General features: G+C 36.9%; 1 protein-coding gene across 6 annotated transcripts in view; it reads left to right on the forward strand.

Annotated features, from left to right (window-relative positions):
- The first annotated feature begins 1466 nt into the window (after window positions 1-1466).
- Window positions 1467-19625, forward strand: part of POLI (DNA polymerase iota) — a 31766-nt gene continuing 13607 nt past the window's right edge. For 4 of the 6 annotated variants that reach the window (XM_058557161.1, XM_058557162.1, XM_058557167.1 and 1 more), the window contains exons 1-6: window positions 1467-1605; window positions 2978-3100; window positions 5003-5167; window positions 9524-9676; window positions 11522-11758; window positions 19053-19231. In XM_058557161.1, coding sequence (XP_058413144.1) covers window positions 1467-1605; window positions 2978-3100; window positions 5003-5167; window positions 9524-9676; window positions 11522-11758; window positions 19053-19231 — 996 coding nt within the window. The other 2 variants (XM_058557164.1, XM_058557163.1) reach the window with 2 other exon arrangements.

Raw genomic sequence — 19625 nt, forward strand, 5'->3', positions numbered from 1 at the left:
ACTCCCCTAGGGTTTTCAAGGTTCTATTTGTCTATCCTTCTACTAAATTAAAAGCCACTCTTCAATTTCATAATTGACAGGGAAATAAATGCAACTAAAGAAGGCTTGATTATGTGTGTTGTTTTTCAATGCTGGCTCACTTTTACTCAAGCTGTTGAGTGTTAGTGAGCCCAGAGCTCTTATAAAGGAGCTGTTTTCATTTGCCATGGTATTGTAGAGGTGTGTATCATTCTCAACATGGAGGAATCAAAAAAAATACTTTAGTTGTCTACAAGTAATTGGACCCTTGAAGATAGGCCAAGAGGCACTTAGTGGCCAAAGAGGTACTTAATTCAAAAGGTCAAAAGCTCTTTATCTAGACTTATCAAACAGCATTCACAAAGAAAGCAGCATTGTTCTAAATCGCTGTTTTAGATCCTAGACTGGACACTTTTGGGGAACTGGTCCAGATGTCTAAGTGTAAAATACCCAAAGAGGAAGACTTGGTCTCCAAACCACTGAGCCCCAGGTCTGCCTGTTATTCCCTCTCCTTTATGGATGCATCAACATGTCCTTTAAAGGATTTCTCAATGTTCTCACATCCTATTTATAAGAGCAGATCCTGTAAAAAAACAAAATGTGTGTGAATATATACATGTATACATATACATACACTGCCGCACCTCCAGGCACACAAGGTATCTTAACAGAAGGCAGAGATTTGACATTTATTAAGCACCTCCTATGTGCCAGGTGTTTTATATACACTGGAAGATTAGAGTATGTTTTCATCCATTCATTCATTTACTCTCAACACCCAAGACAGCTTTTTTTTTTTTTACAGTGGAGATACTGAGGCTCAGAGCAGTTATGTAACCTGCCCCAAATCACACAGTTAGTAAGCTGGAAGATCTGGACTGGAGATTTTATGACCTCAAAGCTCATATAATATCAAAATCCTATTCAGTTTAGATGATTAAAAATCAGGGGTCCAATTTGTCACAGTCTCTTTGAATCAAACAAACAAAATGCAACAAATTTCAACATACTTGCTAATCTTATTCGTGTATATGGCCGCCTTGCTCTTACCATAATTTTCACCCTTTCCCCCACTCCCACTACTATAAATCGCTCAGCATCTTACGGTTAGCAATTTTGCTAACAGTTGATCGGGAGAACAGGATGGCCTCTCAGCAAAGATTAAAGGTTAACTTTAATTCGTGGTCTGGAACTAACACCGAAGACCTCAGGAAAAAAACGAGCTGTTCGGAATGACAACTCCTCACTTCCGGCCTCGACTGCGCGGGAGGGAACTTGCGCACGTGAGTCCGAAGGATTCCCAGCCCGCGCCGCCCTCCGGGTAACTGGCTGGTCGGCCCGGACGGCGCAGGCGCCAGGGCCGGAGCGGCTGGGGCCGGTCGGCCCGCGGTTTCCCTGGAGACCGGGCGGAAGCGGCCGGAAACTGCGCTGCGGTTGGCCGCGGCTGGATGGAGACGCAGGGGGTGGAGCCTGAGGAGGAAGGCGGCCGCGACCAGGAAGAGGACGCGTCTCGGGCCATGGAGCGGTTGGAGGCGGGGGCAGCCGGCAGCTCGCCGGAGCCTGAGGAGTCCGACGATCTTCTTTGGTGTAAATGAGAAGGGCGGGGCGGGCGGACACCCAGGGCGGCGGCCGCGGCCGTTGGGGTGTGACGGGCCCCGCCCCCCTCGGTTCCTTTCCGTCGTCCGGGCTCCGTCGAGAGAGCTGCCCTTCATTAGTGTTTTGTGGCTAAGACCCCGAGCGGGACAGCTTCGCCTAGTAGGAATAGGGTGGGTGCGTCAGTGTGTTCGTGGAGGGTGCATCTGTGGTGCCTTAGACCGCCCAGTGAAAGCCTAAGAAGCTCCCGGGCGGGTTAAGGTGCAGAAATGGAGAACCTTGTCGCCCTCCCGGCACAGGTTGGGGCCTGGCCTCAGCCCGCGCTGGAAGAAATGGCTCGGAACCGAGGACGAGGCACGTCTGCAGTGGCCGCCTCTGCGGTGACCCACTTCCAGCCCGTGGGCTCTACTTTGTACCACCCAACCCCAGCGCCTGGGGCCGGGGCTCTGCTTTCCTGCACTTTTTTTTTTTTTTAATTGGAATAATTTTAGGTTTAGGGGTAGCTTTTCCTAACGTTAATAATCTTACAACACCACGGTACATTTGTTAAAACTAAGAAATTAACGTTGGCATAATACTGTTAACTAAAGTGCCAGCTTTATTCAGATTTTACCAGTTTTTTCCACTGATTTTTTTACTGTTCCAGGATCCAAACCAGAATACCACATTGCATTTAGCCTGCCTTGTTAACTGGTGTTAAGAGCTGGAATCCTCTCTGTCAACCCCTCGCCCCGCCATGGCATGAACTACTTTTAAAATCCAAGAAATATTTACTTATTCTTTCAATTTAGCGAATATTTATTGGTAGTCTGTTGTATGCCAGACACTGTTCTAGGAACTGGGAATTAAGCGCTGAACCAGATAGTCCTGCTCTCATCTGAGAGCTATATACAGTCCCCTGGAACCCGTAGGTTCTGTCTTCTGCTGTTTTGTATTTCTGATTTTTTTTTTTTTTAAGCCTAAGGACATGCCGCTTAGAATAATTTTTGTTGGTTGAAATCAGCGTTTAAACTTGTCTGCCCCTTCCTATTTACTCTGAATTTTACTATAAACTTCTTGGTGGTAGGATTACCTCTTGCATCTTCCATTATTGATCAATTCCTGAAATTTATTACTATCCTGAGAAAAATACAGTGCACAAATAAATGCTAAATAAACAGGACTGAAGACCCTACTATAGATGGAGTTTCTCTCATGTTTGTAATTTTTAGATGCTTTGACACAAATAATAAATCCAGGAAAAAACTTTTAAAGTCACTCTGCATTCTTCTTTCTCAATTACCATGTTTTAAGGAATGGCCAGTTGCTCAGAGATGATAAACAGCCTGAATATATTTTTGTATTTTTTTGCACATTGTGCATGCAGTTCATGATCAGCTGGAGCCAGCAGGAAGTTCTTCATCCAGAGTCATAGTGCACGTGGATCTGGATTGCTTTTATGCACAAGTAGAAATGATCTCAAATCCGGAACTAAAGGGCAAACCTTTAGGTAATTCTAGTCATTGATAATATTTTCCTAGTATGATAGGATTAGCTACTCATTTATTGTTTATTATGTTCTGATTTATTAACCATACTAAGAAAGATTTGGAAGCAGTTCTTAAGGTGTTTTATGGATGATCTTTGCTTCACTACCAGGTGTAAACTTTATAAGGCTCATTTATTAAATGGTGAATTTGATGGAGGTAGTATGGCCAACTGAACAAATGAACAGAACCCATAATAAACTTGTAGTCTTTCTCAATGTGTGAAATTTTATAATCCTCTTATCTCAAAAACAGCCTCTTTTATAACATTTTAATGGAAGCTTTCAGCTGTCCTCCCATTTTGAAATTAACTCTTGAATTGTGTAATGTCTGACAAAATAGTTGGATTTTGAACAGGACCTTAAATATTAAGGCAAGCGTTCCATAAAAGCACAAGTATCTTTTTAAATAAAAGGCAGAGAAATTTTACGTTGAGGATTTACTTATTAGTATGTTAGCTTGTTTTAACATTTTTATTATATCTTAAATTGGAAAAGTAATTTAAATTTCCAAAAATTTCTTTTATGCGTGTAGTAAGGATTTATCTTTTAGTATAAGCTTCAAGAGCAATTTTGGTTCACCTGCTGCTACCCTCTTGTGCCTGGTTTGGTTCTGATAAATCCCAATTCAACCCAGCCTAGTTGATTTACTAAAGAACAAAGGGATGACTAGTTTTTGGTACACCAAGGTCAGTCTAGGATCTTTAAATTTACCTAAGGATGTCAAGGAGTTAGGATTAGGGGGCCTAAGTTTTCTCCTAAATGTGTTTCTAATTAGTAGCATTATAACACAAGGTGTTTTGTAGATAATGCTTAATAAAAAGATATTGTGTAATTAAGACTGAGGAATGAATGTGTATTGGGAAGTGAGGGATGTGATGATGAAAGTTTCTAGGAGAAAGCATATGTAGACTTTCATCTATACTCAATAAATATGACTACGTAACTTGGGCTGGTGAGATATAGTGGTGAGTCCATATAATTCAGCATTAAAAGACTACTTTTTTACTTAAGGACGTTACCAGTCTGACTTTTTATGTAGTTCACTGACAAATCTTAAATTACTTTTGACTCAATGTTCTATTTTTGGGCATAATCTGAAATCTTTATGTGAAATAATGTTTCTTTGTCTTGTTTATATTATCAAAATTTTAGAAACAAGTGTCTTACGTTAGGGGAATGGGCATAACATTTTTTTCCTTCTTGTTTGTGTTTTACATATTTTAAATGAGTTACTTTTATAGAGGTAAACAAGTAGTCAACTTGTGTAAAGAAAAAAGCAAATAATTTTAGCAATCTTAAGTCACTAGTAAACTAGAATTTGATCCAGTCTGTAGAAGATCGTAATTTAATCATTTTTGATAATGAGAGGGCTCATAATGCCCCCTCACTATCTAATCTTTTATGCAGATTACTATGAAGAACAGTCCAATAATTAGAACATTTACTGGAGAGAGATCCCTAATAATTGTAACAGAACATTGCTTTATATTCATTGGAAAATTAGACGATAAGTGAATTTTTTTAGCAGCAACTGGTAATTAATTGTACTCAGTTATTTTCATCTGCTTTATGTTTTGGTAAAACATGGCCTAGAGTTATGTATAGAAAAAAATCCTGGAAGGATTTTATTTGTATCTTTTCACTGAAGATTCCATAGAATATATTGATCTATGGTAATTTTTGTTAAATTCTACTTCATAGAACTTTGATGAATGGAGTCTGCATTTTTTAACTGAGATAGAGCTTTTTATTCTTATCAAAACAAATTGCATTGCAACTTACAATTATAATATGGAATTAATTATGTTTTAAGATGTTTCTTCCATCCTGCTCAGTTTTCTCATAAAATGTTTATTTTTTCAGGAGTTCAGCAGAAATCTTTGATGGTTACCTGCAACTATGAAGCTAGGAAACTTGGAGTTAAGAAATGTATGAGTGTCAGAGATGCAAAAGAAAAGTGTCCACAACTGGTATTAGTTAATGGAGAAGACTTGACTCGTTACAGAGAGATGTCATATAAGGTTACAGGTATATATTATGGACAATATATTTTCAGCATTAATTTTTATATAGGATGCCTATTCACTACATGTATCTTTTAATAAATGTAAAATACCGTAAGTCAGTTCCTTTTTGCTAATAACTTTTTATTTTGGGTCTTGTCTGCTTTAAAAAAATTTTAATGTGAGAGATGACTTTATGTGTTATGAGTACTGTTGACAAAAAGAATATAGTTGGAAGGAATTTGAATGCTATCATGACTAGTGTTTTTATAAATATGAGGAAAAATGTAAAACAAAATTTAAAAGAGAAAACGGGAAGATGTACCAAAGAAACTCAAATATTTTTTATTTTAAGTGCCAAATTTAAATGAATTATGAAGAAATATGCTATACTCTAATACACTAATGGTACTTGGGAGAAGCTTCTGTAGTGTTCGATTAACATACTTAAAAACTGATCTGTTAAGAACTGTTAGCAAAAATAATGCGTATATTAATTTTTTCTTAGATTTTATGTGTATATTAAATATTACAGTGTAGGTAAACTCCCTCATACTAAGGTTTGGGTTTGAATCTTAGTGTTTTAGTTAATTACAGGAAAAATGAAAATGTGTGTACTGGCGTATTGCAAATATATATAATTTAAAAATGTGTAAGAATCAGCTTTTTATTTAATTTTTTTCTATTTTTTTGTTCTTTTGTAATTTGTAGCAGTTTCCTGATGAAAGCGTTAAATACCGTAATATCCAAAAGCTCTTAAAAATTAGCAAGAAAAAGAAACTCCAGAAGAATGCACAAAGGATATGAATAGGCAGTTGACAAAAAGAGCAAGCCCAACGTCCAAGAATTAAGTGGAAAAAGAATGCTCAAATTTGTTAGTGGCTAAGGAAATTTGAATTAGTAAGATCTTTTATATCCATCATACCTGCTAAAAAATAATGAGAAAAAGTGAAAATGTAAAGTATTACGGCCTTTTTAAAAAAGCAAACTAGAAACGTTTTTTGAAATTAAAGATATATGTTATATTCTTTACCCCAGTGATCTCACTGCTGGGGATTTATCTAATAGAAATAAAATCATAAAACATACATACAAAAATGTTTATTGTAGCATGGTTCATAATTGGTAGAAATGTGCAATGAAAACATATGCTCATCAGGATAAGAATGGCTAAACAAGCTAAGAGTTCCCTATGATGAAATATTATATAGCCATTAAAAAGCATGCATTGGTGTTATACTGTTTGACCTATAGAGATATGCCTTGTTGTTCAGTGAGTAAAAGGCAAGATGCAAAAACATGTATCACATTTTTCCATATGTGTAAAACAGTGGCCCAAACCCCTTCCTCCACATATATGTATATGTCTATATATGAACAGGAAGAGAGACACGAGAGGATATATGCTAGGTTTCTAACATTGGTTAACTTCTGGAGGGGAAAAGGCAGTGCTGAAATGGGAGGAAGCGGGAAGAAGGGTTAGTCAAGCAAAACAGAGAAGACTACGGTCCCAAGATAATCACTTGTACATCTATGCAAAATTGTGTGTGTCTGAATATTAAGAAGTTAATTTTTAGGGGCCGGCCCTGTGGCGTAGTGGTTAAGTGCACGCGCTCTGCTGCTGGCGGCCTGGGTTCGGATCTTGGGCGTGCACCGAGGCACCACTTGTCAGGCCATGCTGTGGCGGCATCCCATATAAAGTGGAGGAAGGTGGGCACAGATGTTAGCCCAGGGCCAGTCTTCCTCAGCAAAAAGAGGAGGACTGGCATGGATGTCAGCTCAGGGCTGATCTTCCTCACACAAAAAAAATTGAAAAAAACAGGTTAATTTTTATTGTACACAGAAGAGGTTATATAACACATACAGTTGTGCATTTGCCTTTATTCTTGATGATCTTTCATATCATTCATACAGCTTGACCTCATTCTTTTTAGTGCTTTTGTGGTATTCCACTGTATTTTGTTTCATATTTGTTTAACCAGTTTTTTAGTGATATGAAGACAGTATGTCCACTTTATGCCTATCGTCTGTACATAATTATTAATAGCACCTCCTACCTTTCAAAAAATGTCTTGTTTTGGATGATAAATTATATAGTTTCCTCTATAGTGGTGGATTATTAGGCTCTTACCAACTTTTTGCTCATATAAATATATGCTTCAGTAGACAGTTTCACATAGAAATTTTGGCATACTTTTATGGGGATATCCGTAAGGTAAGTTCCCACAGGTTAATTGCTAGGTCAAAGGTAATTTGCATTTAAAATTTTGAATACTGCTTATATGTTGCACTTGAGGTTGTCCCAACATATTGCTAGTATGTATGAGAGTGTTAGATATTCTCAAATTGTAAAGATTTTGCTTGGTAGGTGAAAAAAATAGTAAATCGTTGTTTTGACATGCATTTCTCTATGAGTAAGTTTGAGCATTTTTTCATATATTTTTGCTCATTTATATATATTTTTTCTGTGAATGGCCTATTCACTTGGGCCTATTTTTCATTTGGATTGTTCATCTTTTTTCTAATTAGTTGTGTCATTTTTTTGGAAGTTAAGGAAAGTAGCCCTTTGATGGCCATGTGTTATAAATATATTTCCAAATTGTGTTTTGTCTTTTTTACATTATTTATGGTGTCAGACTTATATCAGTCTTTCTCTTATGACTTCTGTGCCACTGCACCTTTTCACAATGAAAATATACTGGAAACTCAGTGAGTAAATTTGGGTTTTTACACTGATTTTATAAAGTATCTTGAAAGAATTAAAAATGCACTAATAACAAGAAATATTCTAAGCATGATTTGTGCATTGATAAAAAGTTATTTTGTTAATTTTTCTCATAGTGTTTTCTGAATTGAAGTAGGAACATTGCCTTTAGTCCCATACTGAATTTATCTCTGACCTGTTTATGATGTATAACCTTATTGTTTATTCTACATTTTTATTCTACAGTATATATACTTTTTTGTCTAGAGAGTTTTTTTCTCTAATTATGAACTCCTCTCTTTGGCCTTGCAAAATTATATGTAAAAATAAATGCATCTTATTTATGAAGTTGACAGCAAAAAAGAGATTAACTTCAGGAATGGGATAGGTGATTTATCCCTGTGACCTAGTAATAGAACCAATATAATCAATCAGTATTCAGTGGTCCACCAGTTGTGTGCACGATTCTGTATTTAACTTGTTTTTCTGTTTAGTACTTAAAACTTTGTACTTTATTTTTCTCATGTAGTATTGTTTTGATAAACTATTTTGTTTCCTACCCGTTACTCTTAGATATCAGGTATATACTTTTGAAAAAAATTTGCAGAAATTGATGAGGGAAATGCGAAATAATTCTTTTATATGATCAGACACGTTGTCAGTCTCTCCTCAGAGTATATAAATTGTTTTCTCTAGGTAGACTGGAAGTGATTTTTGGTGGTCACCAGGTCACGTTATTATCTTTATTAATTGTTTTCGCCTGATATTATCAGTATTGGCATCATAAAACAAGGCATTTTTCATATTTGTGTAAAAAACTGATCTGTGTGGAATGACATAGTCCTTTTATTTCTGAGCTTTCAGATTATGGGGCTTCAAGAACCTATGCATTTTTGTATAATAAAAGGCTAATAATTTGTTTTCTGCCATCCAGCTGGTTTCAGTAGGTGATTCAGAGAGAAGTAAATCTTCTTGATGATTTCAAAGTTTTTATTAGTCTTAATCCTAAAAGTGAGAATTGATACCTCAAATCTTGGTTCACTTCAATTTAGTAATCATTTGACTTAAGGACTAGGTATTGTGTTAGACGCCGGACATTCAAATACATGTAATTCATTGGCCATCTCTGCCCTTAAGGAATAAGCTGGAGGATGACTAATCAAAATATTGCATTGTAGTATATTTTGAAAATTAAGTGACTTTTTTTGTCTCACTAATTGGAAGTTTTAAATTTTATTTTGTTTTTTGCCTTTTTAAAACTCTTGTGGAAAGTATAGCTAGACTATGTTATTACTTGTTTTTACTTTTCTAGGCAGACTATAATTTATTCTTTGACCCACTGCTTCAAGATCATAAACTATAAGCATTGATATTTAATATACTACAGATATAGAAATTATAGGTATAGGAGATTGAACTAAATATATTGCTATGAATATCTGCCCAGGGAATGTCATTTTTAGACTTATTTTGTTGGAAAATGTTGCTTTTATTGAAAATGTAGTGCAGAAAAAAAAAATCTCAGTTAACTGAGGACTTTATTAAAGATGTTGTGGAACTGTGACTATATGTAAAACCTTTAACAAATATTTGATGTATTTTTTAAGCATAAAATAGTTAAATTTATTCTATTTATAACTTCAGTTACATCTGTGCTCTAATATTATTTCAATTTAGAGTTGTTGGAAGAATTTAGTCCAGTTGTTGAGAGACTCGGATTTGATGAAAATTTTGTGGATCTAACAGTAGTGGTTGAGAAGAGACTACAGCAACTTCAAAGGGATGAACTTTCAGCGCTGACTGTGTCAGGTCATGTATACAGTAATCAGTGTAAGTAGGTTCTTATTCATTCTGTTTGGTAACTAAAAGTACATACATTTCATGATGTTCAGTGAATTCAGTGAGTTGACTGTGTCCTTCTGAAAGTTTTATGGCTTTTGTTGGAGGGATAGCCATATTTCAGTAATCTGAGATGACTAAAATTAGGTATTGCTTGCTAGTCCATATTAAGTAGGCAGAAAATGAGATTTTGATGACATGTAGCTCAACACTTTTTCAGTTCTCTGACACTGTCTGTGTTACCATTTTTAAGAGCCATACCTCTTTAGGTTATCCTTAAGTTATAGGAGTTGGCTTGATAATATGCTTTTTAAAATAATTTTTGATTCTCCTAAAACTATCTTTAAGCAAAATTTTGAGGTAGTCTAAATTTGCCTTTGTTGCCTCTTTTGCTTGTTTCTTTCTATTTGCGAATCTCCAAGGCACCAAGACCCTCCTGTTGCCCTCTGACTTCCCGAGTTACCCCTGTGGAAGCTTGTCCAGGCCTACCTGCCATCTTTTGCAAGCTCATATTTAAGTAGTTAAATAATCTTTGCCAACTCTTAGCAAGAAAGCAGAATGGTTCATCTCCTTCTCATATTAAAGTATAAATGACTGATGGTATTTCCAGGGATATTTATATTTGAAAATAAGCTGCACTTAGCTCCAGTGAATATCCAGTTAGACTTTCAAACGTCTTGTGACTCTGCTGCTGGACTCCCACATCATACCACTTAGAAGACAAGCTACTCTGCTGTTGTTTAAGACTTTCCCTGACCCTCTTGCTCCTAGGTCTCAGCATGTGCTTCCTCTTATCCCCCTTTTTGGAGAGCTGGTGATCAATCTCCAGTCTAGTTCTCTACCTCCCTGATATTCAACAAGAAAGGAAGTAGAGCTACAGTTCTCTTCTAGAAGAAGACATGATGCTTTTCACGTGTCTTTTGTATCTGTGCTCTTTTGTCACTTAGAAGAGCTGAGTAGCAGGAAGGTTCCAAATATATTTCTATCTAATTTTTCAAGCAAACTCAGACTTTATGGTTAGAACATATTATGGAGAGCTCAGTTTTATATCCTAAAAAGAAAATGTCTAAGTCTTCATGAATTCTTCCTTCTCTTCACAAGATGTTGTTAAAAATTTTTTCAAACCTACAAAAAAGTTAACAGAATAGTACAATGAGAACACTTATTATGCCCATCCTTGTAGATACACCTGTTGTTATTTTGCCACATTTGCTTTATCTTGCTCTCTCTCGATTGATTGATTAGTGAGACATTTAAAAGTAAATTACAGACATCATGACACTTCATCCGTAAATACTCCTGACGATAAGGACTGTCTCATATAACTTGAATACCATTTTCACACCTAAGAAGATTTGTTCCTATATAATTTCCATACACCTTTTATAAAAGATCTCTTAAACTATATACAGATCCAAAATTATTTTCAGTAGCACATTTCTAGCACATAAAGTTTGTATTCAGATCTTTAAAGCTGTACTGTTAGCTTTCTTATTAATGTAATACTTTTACTTGTATGCTTACTTATATGTAAACATGAGTAAAAGTTTTACTAACGTCAGTAAGAATTTTTTATGAGAGATCAGTTTTCATATCTGTTAATCATTAAGCACTCCCAGTACGTGCTCACTATCACAGGCCATTAGAATTCACTTGTGGTAGTTGTTTACTTCTCTGAATTCCTGTGAAGAACGAGAGAGATAAGTTAAGTGGGTGGCATTATGGAGGTGTTGGTGGGAGAGGGCTGGGGGGCATATAGGTTAAGCCTTGTACCCTTTTTAAACTCAAAATTAAATTTTTTGGTGGTGACCTTTAACGACATTGACTGTTTTGTAGCCGTAAACCTGCAGGACGTCTTGCACATCAGACTCCTTGTTGGATCTCAGATTGCAGCAGAGATGCGGGAAGCCGTGTACAATCAGCTGGGTCTCACTGGCTGTGCTGGAGTAGCTTCTAATAAATTATTGGCGAAATTAGTTTCTGGTGTCTTTAAACCAAATCAACAAACAGTCTTATTACCTGAAAGTTCTCAAGATCTCGTTTATAGTTTGAACCACATAAAGAAAATACCTGGTAAGACAAATATATTTGAAATGTACATATTGGTTTTATTGTATTTCTTTAATTTTAAAAATTATAGATGCATGTCATTCTTAGAGCCTGTGTAGTGGGCTCTTGGGAGGAAACCAGAAAATCTAATGTTTTCTGGAGGGAATCTATATTAGGAAGTATATGAAAGTACTTTTCTAGTTTCACCTACTTTTGTATAGTTTGAATATGATCATGAAAGTTATAACCTGGAAACGTATGGTCCTTTATTTCCAGTCTCCAATTCATACTCTTACACTGTACATTGCATCTACAGAGGGGAATGTGTCTTTTACTAACTCTATTTTGGGATTATGTATAAAATATTAGGGCTACAAGGGACCCTTCCAAAGCATCTAGGCCAAGTTTTCATCTTAAAGATGAGGGACCTGATTTTCTTGAGGAGGTCAGTGACCTATTCACGTAATGGGGAAGTTTGTATCTTTGAAGATCAAATACTTAACATTTTTATAGACCATCAATAATGGATACGTTAAACTTAATTTTTATGGCATTGTTGGGGCATAAGATGTGATAATTCTGTGGAAGTGAATTTCTAAGACAACTGAAACTTAACCTTTAGCTGTCATAATTTCACTTTTTTTTTTATGTTTAACTTTTTTTTATTGATGTCATAATAGTTTATAACATTGTGAGATTCCAATTGTACATTATTATTTGTCAGTCACCATATAAATGTGCCCCTTCACCCCTTGTGCCCACCCCCCAGCTCACTTCCCCCTGGTAACCAGCAAACTGTTCTCTCTATCCTTGTGTTAGTTTATATTCCACATATGAGAGAGGTCATACAGTGTTTGTCTTTCTCTGTCTGGCTTATTTCACTTAACATAATACCCTCCAGGTCCATCCATGTTGTTGCAAATGGGACGATTTTGTCTTTTTGCATGACTGAGTAGTAGTCCATTGTATATATATATACATCTTCTTTATCCAATCATCTGTTGATGGCCACTTGTGTTGCTTCCACATCTTGACTATAATGCTGCAGTGAACATAGGGGTGCATAAGCCTCTTTGGATTGTTGATTTCAAGTTCTTTGGATAACTACCCAGAAGTGGGATAGCTGGATCATAAGGTATTTCTATTTTTAATTTTTTGAAGTATCTCCATACTGTTTTCCATAGAGGCTGCACCATTTTACATTCCCACCAGCAGTGAATGAGGGTTCCCTTTTCTCCACATCCTCTCCAACATTTGTTGTTTTTTGTCTTGGTGGTTATAGCCATTCTCGCGAGTGTAAGGTGATATCTTAGTGTGGTTTTGATTTGCATTCCCCTGATGATAAGTGATGTTGAACATCTTTTCATAGGCCTATTGGCCATCTGTATATCTTCCTTGGAAAAATGTCTGTTCATATCCTCTGCCCATTTTTTGATTGGGTTATTTGTTTTTTTGTTGTTCAGATGTGTGAGTTCTTTATATATTATAGAGATTAACCCCTTGTTGGATATATGGTTTGCAAATATTTTCTCCCAGCTGCTGGGTTGTCTTTTCATTTTGATCCTGGTTTCCTTTGCCTTGCAGAAGCTCTTTAGTCTGATAAAGTCCCACTTGGTTATTTTTTCTTTTGTTTCCCTTGTCCGAGTAGACATGGAATTTGAGAAGATCCCTTTATGACCAATGACGAATAGTGTACTGCCTATTTTATAGTTTTATAGTTTCGGGTCTCACCTTCAGGTCTTTGATCCATTTTGGGTTAATTTTTATGTATGGTGAAAGCAGATGGTCTCCTTTCATTCTTTTGCAAGTGGCTGTCCAATTTTCCCAGCACCATTTATTGAAGAGACTTTCCTGTGTCCATTGTATGTCCTGTGCTCTTTTGTCGAAGATTAGCTGCCCATAGATGTGAGGTTTTATTTCTGGGGTTTCAATTCTGTTCCATTGATCTGTGTGCCTGTTTTTGTACCAGTACCATGCTGTTTTGATTACTATCGTTTTGTAGTATGTTTCGAAGCCAGGGATTGTGATGCCTCCAGCTTTGTTCTTTTTTCTCAGGATTGCTTTAGCTATTTGGGGTCTTTTCTGGCCCCATATGAATTTTAGGATTCTTTGTTCTATTTCTGTGAAGAATGTCATTGGGATTCTGATTGGGATTGCACTGAATCTGTAGATTGCTTTAGGTAGTATGGACATTTTAATTATGTTTATTCTTCCAATCCACGTACATGGGATATCTTTCCATTTTTTTGTCATCATCAATTTCTTTCAATAATGTCTTACAGTTTTCATTGTATAGGTCTTTCACCTCCTTGGTTAAATTTATTTCTAGATATTTTATGCTTTTTGTTGTGATTGTAAATGGGATTGTATTCTTGAGTTCTCTTTCTGTTAGTTCGTTGTTAGAGTATAGAAATGCAACTGATTTTTGTAAGTTGATATTGTACCCTGCAACTTTGTTGTAGTTGTTGATTATTTCTGATAGTTTTCGGACGGATTCTTTAGGGTTTTCTATATAAAAAATCATGTCATCTGCAAACGCGAGAGTTTCACTTCTTCATTGCCTATTTGGATTCCTTTTATTCCTTTTTCTTGCCTAGTTGCTCTGGCCAGAGCTTCCAAGACTATGTTGAATAACAGTGGTGAGAGTGAGCACCCTTGTCTTGTTCCTGTTCTCGGAGGGGTAGCTTTCAGTTTTTCCTCATTGAGTATGATGCTGGCTGTGCGTTTGTCATATGGCCTGTATCATGTTGAGGTACTTTCCTTCTATACCCATTTTGTTGAGAGTTTTTATCATAAATGGATGTTGGATCTTGTCGAATGCCTTCTCTGCCTCTATTGAGATGATCGTGTGGTTTTTGTCCCTCATTTTATAACTTCACATTTTTAACCTATGTTTGTGTGATTCCAAAATGTCATATGTTAACCTTGCCTTCCTTAATATAGTATAATCGTAGCTTGAAGTTTTTTGGGTGACTCAGAGTCTGCGGTCTGAAGAACAATTACTATGTCAGGCTGTAATAAATTGAGGACTATCTGCTGATACCTGACTTATTACTCAGCCTTACATTTTGAGTTCTTGTATTTGTTTTTTTTTTCCACAGGCTTTCTCTTTTCTTCCTTATTGCCGAATTGCCTGCCCTCTTTTTTTTCAGCTGTGAAAATATCTGTCACTCCACTTTAATAATTCTCCATACACACCCCGCCCCTTTGATTTACCTTTTTTATTGTGCAAGGAAAGCAGATAGCTGTAGAATTAATTTATATTAATTAATTAATTTTTTTTTGTGAGAAAGATCGTCCCTGAGCTAACATCTGCCAATCCTCCTCTTTTCTTTCTTTCTTTCTTTCTTTTTTTTTTTTTTTTTTGCTGAGGAAGACTGGCCCTGGGCTAACATCCATGCCCATCTTCCTCTACTTTGTATGGGACGCCGCCACAGCATGGCTTGCCAAGCGGTGTGTCGGTGCTCGCCCAGGATCCGAACTGGCGAACCCTGGGCCGCCACAACAGAGCGCGGACACTTAACCGCTTGTGCCACCGGGCCGGCCCCTAGAATTAATTTTTAAAAAATGAGAAGAGTAAGGCACTAAATTGCCTGAGCATTTCTCTGTGATAAAGTATGACTGAGTTTAATGCAAGAACTTTGTGATAGGAGTTTACTTTCTGGTTCTTAGTTGTATTTGGGATGGTAAATATCGCCAGATATGACTTGTGGATAAATGTGAGTGTTGTATATAGGAATTGTTTAGGTTGGCTAATAAGCACATGTTAATTAATTGCTCTACTGACAGTCTTTCTTTACATGAATAATAACTGTGATTGTTGAACACTTGCATGGTGTTATATAACAGGTGGTAAAAATTTCATTTTATCAAGGAAGCATTTATTGGCTGTCTCTATATTCATTATGTTATCCTAGGGTTGGTAGATTTTCACAGTCGTTCTTATATAACCATGTGCTGCATAACGATGTTTTGGTCAACAGTGGACCACAGGGCTGGCCCTGTGGCTTAGCGGTTAGGTGCGCATGCTCCGCTGCTGGGAGCCCGGGTTTGGATCCCGAGTGCGCACCGACACACCGCTTCTCCAGCCATGCTGAGGCCGCGTCCCACATACAGCAACTAGAAGGATGTGCAGCTATGACATACAACTATCTACTGGGGCTTTGGGGGGAAAATAAATAAATAAATAAAATTATTAAAAAACAAAACAAAACAGTGGACCACAAATATGACAGTGGTCCCATAAGATTATAATGGAGCCGAAAAATTCCTATGGCCTAGTGATGTGGCTATTGTAAATTCATAGCATAATGCATTACTCACGTTTTTGTGGTGATGCTGGTGTAAAAAAACCTACTGCACTGCCAACCATATGAAAGTATAGCACATACGATTATATATAGTACATAATACTTGATAATAAATGACTGTGTTACTCGGTTTATTTACTATACTTTTTATAGTTATTTTAGAGTATGCTCTTTCTACTTATAAAAAAGAAGATTTTTCTGTAAAACAATATGCTGTGTTACACCAGCAGAAGCCTCATACATCTCGCATTCACTGCATCTCTTGATTGCATCATTTTCTCTTGTGCTTGACTTAATGTTGTGTTGTTTTGTTCATCATGACCCCTAAACATACAAAATCCGCTGCTAATGTTGCCAGTAAAAGGCTGTGTCCAGTGCTTGAACTAGAAATGAAATTGAAAGTGATTGAGGACTACTAAGGTGGAAAATCAGTGATGGTTATTGCTCACGAGTCAGGCATGTCCCATTCTACCCCAGCTACGATCTTGAAGAATTTAAGAACAAAGTGATGGAAGCTGTTAAAGGATCTGCTTCATTGAAGGCAACAAACTAACAAAAATTTGAGAAGGGTCTATATCAGACATGGAGAAACTTAGAATGACCTAGATTGAAGACAGTGCAGAAGCATATCCCTCTCAGCACCATGACGATCATGCCCAAAGCAAAGAGTTTGTTTGCAATGTTGAAAGAAAAAGTTGGACTCAACTATGATGTTGAATTTACTGCCAGCTCTGGGTGGTTTAAACGATTCAAGAATCGTTATTCATTACGCAATGTGAAAGTCATTGCTGAGCCTGCAAGTGCTGCTGTGAAGGCAGCTAAAGTATTTTTGGAAACTACATAAGCTGATTGTGGAGGAAAATTACTTGCTAGAGCAAATATTCAATATGGATGTAACCTCCTTGTTCTGGAAATGGATGCCTAAAGGACTTTCATCCATAAAGAGGCCAAGTCAAGGCCCGGTTTCAAGGCTTTTAAGGACAGTCTTGCCTGGGGTCAATGTTGCAGGCTACGAATTGAAACCCTTTGTGATCTGGCACAGTAAGAACCCCAGGACCTTCAAGCACATCACTAAGTACACACTGCCAGAGTACTACAGAAGCAATAAGAAGTCATGGATGACCCAGCTCCTCTTCTAAGATGCCCTCCTGAATTGCTGTGCCAGCAAAATGGAGAAGTACTGTTTGGAGAAGAGCGTACCTTTGAAGATTTTGCTTATTGTCGATAATGCTCCCGGATAGCCTTCTTTTATTGGTGATCTTCATCCCAATATTAATTGGCCTTTCTCCCTCCAATCACCACCTCTTTGATCCAACCAATGGAACAAGGAGTTATGGCAGCTTTTAAGGCGTGCTGCCTGAGGGAGGACCTTTGCCCAGGCTATTGCTGCAACTGAGGAAGACACTGAGAAGACACTGGCGCAATTATGGAAGGATTATAACATCTCTGACTGCATTAAGAACCTTGGTTGGGCTTGGGGTGATGTTGTCAAGGAGTGTATGAATGGCATCTGGAAGAAAACACTCAAGAGGTCCATCCGTGACTCAAAGGATTTGCCAAGGACGAGGAAGTGGCAAAAATCGACAAGGCTATCACTGAGATGGCAAACAACTTGAACCTGGGTGTGGATGAGGATTACCTTGAGCTCCTAGAGGTGGTTCCTAAGGAATTTACTAATGAGTTTTTGGAACAAGAAGAGGAATGCATAGATGAAGAAGAGGCAAGAGAAAAGGAAACTGCAGAAGAAGAATGCCCCAAGAAAATTCACAGTGAAGGGTTTAACAGAAGTTTTTGCAGACCTCAGCAAGCTCCTTAAAAAGTTTGAAAACATGGATTCCCAACATCGAAAGGTTTTTGTTAATAGAGAGGAATGTTCATGGTACATTATCTGCTTACAAGCAAATCTCTGATGAGAAAAGAAACAAACCAAGCAAACCACCGTGGATGTATTTCTTGAAAAAGTGACACCTCCTCAAGAAGAGCCTCAGGCAGGTCCTTCAGGAGGTATTCAGGAAGAAGGCATCGTTCTCATAGGAGATGACAGCTCCGTGTGTGTTACTGCCCCTGAAGACCTAGTGGGACAAGATGTGGAGGTGGAATACAGTGATATTGATGATCCTGACCCTGTGTAGACCTAGGGAAATGTGTGTGTGTCTTAGTTTTTAACAATGTTTTAAAAGTAAAAAAATTAAATTTTAAAAATAGAAAAAAGCTTACAGAATAAGAATATAAAGAAAGAAAATATTTTTGTACGGCTGTGCAGTTTGTGTTTTAAGCTGTGTTATTACAAAAGAGTCAAAAAGTAAAAAAAAATTTAAAACTTTTTATATAAAGTAAAAAAAGTTACAGTAAGCTAAGGTTAATTTATTATTGAAGAAAGAAAAATATTTGTTCAAAAATTGAGTGTAGCCTAAGTGTAGAGTGTTTATAAAGTGTATAGCAGTATATAGTAATGTCTTAGGCCTTCACATTCATTCACCACTCACTCACTGACTCACCCAGAACAACTTCCAGCCCTGTAAGTTCCATTTACAGTAAGTGCCCTGTACAGGTGTAGCATTTTTTATCTTTTATACTGGATTTTTACTGTACCTTTTCAGTGTTTAGATATGTTTAGTTACACAGATACTTATCCTTGTGTTACAGTTGCCTGCAGTATTCGGTATAGTAACGTGCTGTACAGCCTAGGAGCAGTAGGCTGCCATAGAGCCTAGGTGGGTAGTAGGCCATACCATCTGGGTTTGTGTAGGTACACTCTATGATGTTCGCACAGCAACAAAATCGCCTAATGACGCATTTTTCAGATCATATCCCTGTTAAGCAACTCATGACTGTAACTCAGAGGCTAAGAGCAGAAGAACAATGACCTAATTTTCAATAAAGCTTGATCTTAGCAAAATATTAATTATGGAACTTAAAGTTTTGGTTGATATATTTATAATATTTTAATTAGCTTTATTTTAAGGAGAAAACACTATTGTAACAGTGTATGCATTTCTTTTGTTTAGGTATTGGCTATAAAACTACCAAACGTCTTGAAGCTCTGGGTATCAGTAGTGTGCGTGATCTTCAAACCTTTTCATCCAAAATATTAGAAAAGGAATTAGGACTTGCAGTTGCTCAGCGTATCCAGAAGCTCAGTTTTGGAGAGGATGACTCTCCTGTGACGTCCTCAGGACCACCTCAGGTACATGATGATGATATTTATTTTCATTAAGTACCGCTTGTCACATTATTTGAAATAAAGATTCCTAGTTTTAGTACTGTGTTCTTACTATTCTAGTTTGCTTATTAATACATGATCCCTTTTCTATGAGAAGGGTATTAGATTGATAAATATTCTTAAATTGAATCTAAGTATTTAAGTCTCAAGTTAGCCACTTTGGTTGAATACTACTTAATTCTAGTAGCCTATATTGCATATATGAGGCAAGATATTTTAATTTTTTAAAAATCTTATTTTCAGAGTAGACTTATGATTTAAGAAATGGAGAAAAGTATAGTCAGCCAGTTAACAGTGGTTTTTTTCCTCTGTGACAGGCACTTTACTAAGTGCTTTATATATGTTAGCCAATTTAATC

This window comes from Diceros bicornis, chromosome 16 (genome assembly GCF_020826845.1).
Source record: "Diceros bicornis minor isolate mBicDic1 chromosome 16, mDicBic1.mat.cur, whole genome shotgun sequence".
In the NCBI taxonomy this organism is placed as follows: Eukaryota; Metazoa; Chordata; class Mammalia; order Perissodactyla; family Rhinocerotidae; genus Diceros; species Diceros bicornis.